We start from the raw sequence: 9,772 nt of genomic DNA, 5'->3' as shown, positions 1-9,772 counted from the left end.
GCTGCCAATGCGGCGAGCCCGGTTACGAGTGGTCCGCGAGATACGGCCTTTGCGTGGACATAAACGAGTGCGTCCGCGGCGAACACCGTTGTTCCGTAGATGAAGGGGAGACGTGTTGGAACATGCCTGGCGGTTACGAGTGCGTTTGCAAATTTGGTTACACTTACGATGAGGAGAAGAGGGAGTGCGTGGAGAGCCCCGAGGTTGCCCTCGTGTTGGCGGGGTGGAAAGAGGAGGAGAACGTCACCGAGGAGAAGAACATTATCGAGATGATCGTGAAAACTCTCGCCAGAGCTGCTGCCAATCGTCCCGTGATCGATCGTTCGATCCTTTTCACCGTGATGATCGTCCCACGCCTCTTTTCGTTCCGAGAAATAGTCGGGGATGCGATAATACCTCTTTCGCCCTTTTTACAGACATATAGTAGAATGGAACAAGACACTTAGAGATAAGATAATTAACGACGATAATGGATCAAAGATTGGATTTAAAATAGATTATAATTGCGTTGATCCAATGCGACGATCCAAGGTTATGAATATAATTTCTTGCGTTAGAAATTGGAATTAATTATTTCCTAGATTTAAAGAAACTTTTTCTCTTTGTTTTTTTTTTTTTAGATTTAGAAATTACAGTGTAGACGTTATAATTATGTAATATAATTGTGTCGAGATCAAGGATACAGCGATGATAAATGTTACTTTTTCTTAGATTTATAGATATTTAGAAACGCAATTAATATTGTAATTAAATAATGATATAGATATAATAAGATATAATAGTTCACTCGTTGTAATTCAACTTACGTAAAACATTTTTTTTTTATTAAATAGAATCGTTTATATAATAATATAAATATGATAAAATATTATATTATTATATTTATGTTATATAATAATATATATAATAATATAATTTTTTTTATATAATTATATAATAATATAAAAATGATATCAAAACAATTATTCGTTTCGAAACGAGATACTACTTGCACCTGCAGCAATTCAAATTTTAATCTTGGCGTGCAATAGTGGCGCCATTTCATACGTTTCTTGCTCTATCGCGGCTCCTCTAGACGATTATTTGCACCGAGGGGGGAGAAAAACAATATTCTCCCGTTGCTCGCGCGATATTTAGCATAGTAATCGTGGATGGAAATGGTGAGCGGGAAACCTCGTAATGCAAAGATCTTGCTCGTAGCAAACACAATGTTTATTTTTTTCTTTCTTTTTTTTTTTTTTTTTTTTTTTTTTTTTTTTTTTTTTTTTTTCTTACACGATTCTCGTAACGAAACCGGATAAATTCGATCCCTTTGTAACTCACGGTGACAAATGTAACTTTATCGGGAAATTTATCACGGTTTGAGGGTGTTTAAAGCGAATACGAGGTACATAAACTTAGCATTTAAAGGGTAGTTTCACCTCTACGCTCCCCTTATTTTTCTCGAGAAAAACGACCCTTGACGGCAATCCAATTTTCCTCGCGCAGTCAGTTTAAAGCGATCCTGCTTGCATATTGTTAAATGTACCAATCCTACGAAATGTTTGGAAAGTCCAATTATTTTTTTCAATTAGAATACTTCAAACTTGAATATTGCTATTCACAAAATTTGACACCGAATGGATATATTGATTTAATATTCTTTGTTGTAATAGAAACGAGTCTTGTTGTAATTCACCAATTTTATTAAAGTTATTATCTATTTAATATTTTCATATATTTTCATATATATATATATATATAATTAATCGATCAGATATATCACATCTAGAGGCAGCCTAACATTGTATCTATCGTACAAATCAAAATCGATTAAATCTACAAAGATACAAATTTGAATGAACAATTCTTTATAATTGCGTGAAATAAAACATTGCGTAGCAAGAGATCAAAATGTGTAATTAAAATCGATTGGTATCGGCGAAAAAAAATTTAATGAACGATTCTTCACAATTAAAAGTTTTAATTGAAATTTTAATTGAAACAATTTGCATATACGATCGAAACTGATTGAGGACAAAAACTTAACGAACAATTCTTACAACAAGAAACTAAGATTAAAATGATCGATAAATAGATCGATCTATGATCAAAATTGATCGATATCGATTAAACATATACGTACTGTTTATTATTGAAAAGAAGTCTCGCAGAAGGAATATGAATCTAAATGTAATTGGTTAAATTGAAAGCTTTTTTGTTTCATGGTATTTGTCACAATTATCCTAATTCAAAATGATCTGTATCTAAATCTCAATGCTTTAATCGACTTAACTAGGTCCAGATGATTTAGAAATTCTATTAAAAATTAAAAAATAAAAGAGAATAATTCTATTAATCTATTATTATATGTAATTATATAATTGGGTTCATATAGAGATATATGTAGAATTTTCTATTGAATAATACAAAAAAAGAAATGAGAAACGAAGAAAGATAATAATTCTAATTAATTTAACCGTGATTTAAAAATTCTATGATTAAGATCTGAAATGATGAACTTTGACTAACCTTCTAAGTGTGACTTAAGAATCATAATTTAGAATTTTAATTATAATGTTAAAATAATTCTAGAATGAGTTAAAAATCAATGCATTAAAATATACATAGAATCCAGAAAATTCTAATGTATCTAATATAATATAAAAATTTTTTTATTTCTCATCAATATGCATAAGCTAATTTATAAATGTAATTTTGTATTCGAGTAGTTAAGATATAATAGTTAATAATTATATATATAAAATATTTCCTAACTTCATAAATGAAAATAATTTTTATGATTTTGAATGTTCAAATTATAGCTCTTCTACTATTATGTAGCGTGTGGTGTCAGGATCGTCACAAAGGGAAGAGTGAGTGGGGATAGGCGGTCCTAGCGAAGGACCCCTCTTGCCCCTGTGCCTTCCCGCCATCTTCTTTCCAGTTTCGAGCAGTGAACAGTAGCATCGACATCGAAAGAAAATCTTTAAGACTTAGCATCGCGAAAACAAGTCGTAAGGCAGCAAAAATCGATTTTTAAACTCTTGTATCGCGTTTCAAGCATGTTTCAAAATGAATTTCACGCTCTATGGGAAAAGGAACGTGTGATAAAGTGATTTAACGTAGCGAGAGGAATCACTTTAAGGAATTAGACTGGTGATGCGTAGGCAGGCATAAAAACGTCGTTACTTTTCTATACGCTATTAGCCATTTTTTCGCCCTTTGAGCGCTTTCACCGAGAGCTGCTTTAAAAGAATCCTCGTTTCCATGTGTAAATCGCGCCCGATTCAATCATTTCCAAGCCTTTTTATTTTCTTTAACTTTTTTGACTCGATGTATCGTTTTTTTTTTTTTTTTTACTTTTTTAGTAGTTTTTCCAGTTGTAGTTTTTCAAAGTTGAGTTATGCTTGAAAAAATTCTTTAAAAAAAATTCCTTCTAATTACCGATAATTTTTCCTTTCGCGAATCTAATTTTTTTTTTTTTCGAAAGATTTCATTAAACACTTGCTAAGCTACTTATAAATTGAAATGTTTCACGTTGTTCGACAAGCTTCTTTTTTAAAAATATAATCGTATTTAATCACGTCATTTTTTCCCCTTATTTTCCCCTTATTAAAACTTTGATTTTTTGTTATAAAAGTTTTTTTTTTCTTTTTTAGGAAAAAGTTAGGAAACGATCAACTGATTTAACGCAACTATGGTAAAATACTGTTGGATATATTCTCATCGTGGTGTGCTTTGAGTAATTCTGCCAGTGTTTCCTTGCCAAGAGTATATACTATTAGCAAGACCCAAGGTCCATGCATGATAGTTACCTCTCATTTCACGAAATTTCCTTAGACAGAAATTCAAGCTGTTCAGACGAGAGTTGAACAACAGTCAACAAGTCGATCAGATACACGAATTTCCGGATTCCCCGGGAATAATATTTTTATAATCAAAATAAAAAGTAGAATAAGATAATCGACAAATTTTAAGCTCGAAACAATCAATGAGAACTTGAAATGTTCTTTTCTTTTGTGTTACAAAGCGAAAATAATTCGATCGATACGTGTTCGTTGGACGTGTATCGAGCTTCTTTCTCGAATCGATAACACATTCTCGATCTGTATAGAAGTATAATCGGAAAATATCTATCGAGAAACGTCGAATTGACCATATTGGAACGCGTTTTCCAGTTATTTGTTGCTACACGCTAATCCATAATTGTTACGCGACGTTTCGGCCTAATAATTTCATAAATGTTTTCTTGCTAAACAGTCTGCCCGATTTAAAATTCTAATTTCGCGTGCAACCTGCTGCTGGCGCTGTATGCTTTGCTACATATTCGTGCTACACGAATACAAAGTCCATGATACGAGTTCACGACCTAATCGAATAGAATTAATTCTTCACGAATTTTAACTGTTTTCCCGGTTTCCATCCGTTTAACTTCTGATTACATATTGTAAGTTTAGATGTTGATACACGAACATATATTTTGCTTCAGCAATAATTATTCTATTTACAAATAGAAATTAAAGTTTTTAAATGATTAGCAACTTATTCATGGATCAAAATTAAATTGAAATATTTTTGTTTTAATATTTTTGTCCGATCATTAGGATTTATTTTATTATTCACTATTTCTAGATTTAAAAACAGGAATTGTACTATCAAATTCATCTACTAATATTATTCTTCATGATACATATTGCGTTGTTGGTTATTTTCATTATATTCTCTTAATAGCAAAGCAGTTTTTGCTATTATTTCTAGATTTATTCATGGATACCTATTGATTACTGGTTCCTTATTAAATGTTTTAAATTTATCTGAACATTTTTTAGGATTAATATCAATGTATGTTATTCTGATTATCCAGATTCATATTATTGTTAAAATTCAATTTCATCAATAACTTAGTTAAATAGATTAATTTTTATTTTAGAAAAATTTTATTAAATTTGATGAATCATCTTTAGAATGATTAAATAATTATCCCCCTTTTAGATCATTCTTACATTGAAACAAGCGATCGAGAAGGATTTATGGAAGTGTTCTTGCCGATTAAAAAAAAAAAAGATAAAAAGAAATGGAAAAGAAGTGAAAAAGCAACGTCACCAAATCGTACGTGTCGTTTTTTACAAAAATCGCAAGATGTTTATCCTATTGCAAGATAATTTGTTATTGGAATGGATTATTAATCTATTGATGATTAAATCGTGATTAAGACGTATCGTATATACGTGCAATGATTGTATAATGATTGTTGATCTTCGAGTTGTGCATTTTATTTAACTCGAAACGAGGACGAGTTTTGTCGAGTTGTAAAAATTTTGAAGAGGATAAAGCAGATTCGAATTTTCGTAATTTCGTTCCGTTCTGAATTCTATTTAAGCAATCGATATCGATATCCATAATCGGAATTGCAAATTTTGAAAGCCGCAATTACGATAGATTCTAAATTTTCTATTCATAATTCTGGAATTCTGTAGCGATTCTATTTTCTTTCCCTTATTTTTTCCTATTTTGTTCAAAAGTTAAACCAACTTTAGAATTCATATTCTAATTTATATTCGATTTGTGTACATATGACGCCACGGACAAGATGTTCCATGATACAATATCGTTCGTATGACGTCACGAACGGAACGATAGATTAGGTTAGGTTAGATTAGGTTAAGATGCACGACCTCTATTGGAGAAACGAAGCTCTCGAGAATTATTGTACAAGATTCCATACTGAAAATTACCATTGACAACACTCTGAAGAATTATTCTTAAGAATTTTACTCCCAAATGAATTCGTTTCCTTAATTCTACTCGTGTCGAAATATTCGTTGTGTAAACTATAATGGAACATCGATTATCCTCGATTATTCAAACATTTTCCATTCTGGAAAAGTATTTGATTCATTGTATAAATCGTCAATTATTCGAAACTTATTCAAACTTTGAAACAAGTATTGAATAAAAAAAAAATCCTCTTTATTTTCCCCTTCCACATTATAATTCCTTCAATTCTTTAATTCTCTCGTGTTAAATTTACTTTTTCGATTATCCGACCATCGAATGCTTCAATCGTTGCTCTCTTAAATTAAGTTCCGACTCTAATCGATCTTTCATTCTATAACGTTATTATAAAATATCTGATCCGTGTTTGCGAAGCAATGATTAATTAATCGAGTAGAGTTATTCCTCATTCCAGAAACAAAAATTCGTGGAAATAGAAAAATACACGCGTCACGAGAACGAGTGACAGGAGACGAGAATGCAACGTAACGTTGGCGGAAAATACATCGATACGGATATCGACATTCCTTGATAACGAACGTGTCCGTCAAATCCGTGCAGGATTCGCTTCGTGTTGCTTTCTGGTGGTTCCTTTCGAATTACCTCGATTTTGTATTCGCAAACGGAATATAACCGTGTATCCGAGTGTGGAGTGGATGAGCTGTTGCGTGGCGAAACATACGTCCCCGAAAAAAGTGTGCATATTCATGGAAAGGCGGGAGGGGAGGGGGCAGTGGTGGTTGGTCGGATTGCGTTACAGGGGAATTGCGCATCCAGTCCGGTCAGAAAAGAGGGGGAAAAATTTGACCAGCTGCCGGCGCACGTGTTTCTGCTCTGGAATTGAGAAGCTTGCAAATAAAGAGAGAGAGAGAGAGAGAGAGAGAGGAGGGGAGATTAGCTTCACTTTCGTCAGTTTTAAAGAAATTAAAAAAAAAAAAAGAAAAATTTTTAAGAAATTTACTGCTTTGAATATTAATTAAATATATATTTTTTCTTTTTTAGTGTAATAAATGGTTCAATTTTTGAAAGATTTGGAATTTGTTTTATGAAGATATGAAGAAATATATAAAATAATAACGAGACCGAGGGATATACTATTTATTGGTGGAAAGAATCTGATTGATTAAATTGAATCTATTACATATACTAATTTAAAACGATGATCTGTATCTAAATTTCGATATTCTAATCGACTTAATTAAAGGATTTAGAAGTTCTAGTGAAAATGAAAAACTAATAATACAAAAGAAATAAGAAACGAAGAAAGATAATAGTTCTAATTAATTTAACCGTGATTTAAAAATTCTATGATTTAAGATCTAGTGATAAACTCTGACTACGTAAATATGACTTAAGAACCATAAGAATTTTAATTATAATTTTAAAATGATCCAAAATGAGCTAAAAATCATTGCATTAGAATAGACAGAATCCAGAGAATTCTAACGTATCTAATATGATATAAAAATTTTTTTATTTCTCACCAATATACATAAGCTAATTTATAAATGTAATTTTGTATTCGAATAATTAAGATAATAATTGTATATATAAAATATTTGCTAACATAACTTCGTAAATGAAAATAATTTTTACGATTTTGAACGTTCAAATTATAGCTCTTGCTATGTAAGTATGCTATGTAAGTAGCGTGTTGTGTCAGGATCGTCAACAAAGCGAAGTGAGAGTGGGGATAAACGATCCTAGTAAAGGACCCCTCTTGCCCCTGTGCCGTCCCGCGAGACTTCTTTCCAGCAGTTAACTTAATCCATAGATCAAAAAAGGAAAGATACATCTCGATTCCGTTCGTAATTATTCAGCCTGACAATTCACATTTAATATATATTATATTATATTAAACAGACTTACTTTCTTCCATCTCGTTGTGCAAATGCAAATTAACGATTGTTCTCATTTCTCCCCGGCCATTGTTCCCCGTGATTGTGCATCGTGAGCCAATTCTACGTCGGGCTATATTAGTATTCATTGGAAAAGTGATCGTTGATGTCAAGTTTGCCATCCGCTTTGGCCGAATGATGATATACCAAACCGGAGAATCCAAATCGAGGCCAATTCGAGTCGGAACGTGAAAGTGTTCGACCCGTTGGGACGATTTACGATAAAATTCCATCCAATTCTCCCTCTCTCTAGCTCTATCCTTCCATCTTTCTCCGTGTTTACACGGAAGGACTCGCGCCTCCGGTTTCGGGCGAAACAAGCAAATACGCTCGATCTCGATTTCTATCGGCTATCGAGGCTCTATCGTTCGGCGGTGAGGAATTGTTTGCGCAAGGGAGAGTCTGTAAAATCCTATTATCCAAACCAACCTGTTATTCAAATCATCTCCGCTCGGATCCTAATAAATCAAATTCCCACGAATAATGAAAGTAACTGGGACGTACAGCGTATAGTTGAAAGTTAAATTTATTTCATAGTGAATGTAATGGAATTTCTTGAAACAAATTGTGTTTATTATAGCATGTATATATAGAATATAAAAATTCTGTTTTAATTGCTGTGAAAAATCAAAGGATTTTGTAGTTTATTCAACCTTTAAATAGATCTTTTTAATAGATCTTTAATAGAGCTTACAAAAGTTAAGAGACAAATTAAGTTACTTTCTCTTATATTTTTTCATATTTATCTAAAAAATAGTTAGTTGTTTCTTTAACTTTTGTCACCAAGTGTTTACGTGTATATATTTATGTATAAATATCTCGAAAAATATAAACGCTACTGAGCGTGACTTTTCAAGGTCAAGTAAATATTGCCATCCCATTTCGCTTCTTTATTCATACTTTTCAAGATGCCTTTCCAAATAAATCCACTATATACACTTAACTAATAATTTCTTTTCAACGCATTGTTTAAATTTACTTATCGATATAATTCCAATTTGTTTTCCATTATTCCCCGTGCATCCAATATTTAAACATTCACATGTTACTACTTACTTCTTGAATCTCTAGCGAAGTGAAAGTGCAACAGATTCGATCTAAGAGGATAACCGTCATCTTCGCGAATTCGCACACGTTACAACGTGCACAACGAGCGAATAAACACGTGTCACGTTCAACTACGTTCTTTCTTGACAATGGAGCCAGCTATTTGGCAAATGCAAACTCTGGATGTTGCTAGTGGCAATTTTGCCGCGAATACGCCACCACCAGTCTCATTTGCATGGAGATGTAGCCAACGTTTGCGAAGCAACGTCTGTGCATTGGATCAAGGAGACTGCTCTCCCTTCCTCGTTTGCCGTTGGGTCCGAGCGCGATACAACAAGGACAATGACGTATCGTGTTACGAGGTGGCTATCTTAGCACAAACATCTTCAACTTACCAATAAACGACGGAATGCAAATTCGATGAAACATTGCTATCTAATAAACTAACTTCAACAGCCAAGAATCATATAATAGAATCATTATTATTTTTCAATAGGAAATCAAATAAATCAATTGATTGAAATAAAATTTTGCAGAAATTTAAAATTCCGATTAAAAAATCGGAATAAAGAAAAAATAAATGACGAATGTTAGATTTGAAAAATATAAATAAAGTAAACGTAAAATATAAGAATTTCAGAAGAAATAATTTCTTGATATTTGGATCATCATCGAGCCATAAGTAATTACTAATCAATTTTCTTTTCTGTCACTGCTTTCTTCTCAAATTCATCGACTTGATAACGCGATTTCTCGTGTCCTGGTTCTTCGATCTCTTCGACTTTCGAAGCACGGATATCACGTTAAAATGTTAAATCGATGCAAGTTACATCGTGATGCAGAGTTATTTTCGCTTATCGAGAATTTTATTAATTCCATTTATATTATTATAATATTTTATATTATAATATTTATTATATTATAATATTTTATTATTATTGTTGTTGTTGTTGTTGTTGTTGTTATTGTTGTTATTGTTGTTATTATTGTTGTTATTATTATTGTTATTATTATTATTGTTATTATTGTTATTATTATTGTTATTATTATTGTTATTGTTATTATTATTG

General features: G+C 32.0%; 1 protein-coding gene across 1 annotated transcript in view; it reads left to right on the top strand.

Moving 5' to 3' along the window:
- The window catches only part of LOC116186504 (vitamin K-dependent protein S-like), a 4,782-nt gene extending 4,336 nt beyond the window's left edge, over positions 1–446 (top strand). Inside the window, exon 5 of the mRNA XM_031513907.1 lies at positions 1–446. Within this exon, the coding sequence (XP_031369767.1) occupies positions 1–446 (446 nt within the window).
- The last annotated feature ends 9,326 nt before the right edge of the window (positions 447–9,772 follow it).

The sequence above is a fragment of the Apis dorsata genome, unplaced genomic scaffold, assembly GCF_000469605.1.
Source record: "Apis dorsata unplaced genomic scaffold, Apis dorsata 1.3 scaffold_796, whole genome shotgun sequence".
Lineage (NCBI taxonomy): Eukaryota > Metazoa > Arthropoda > Insecta > Hymenoptera > Apidae > Apis > Apis dorsata.
Note: the sequence above shows the minus strand (reverse complement) of the source record. Positions and strands in the feature narration are given on the sequence as shown.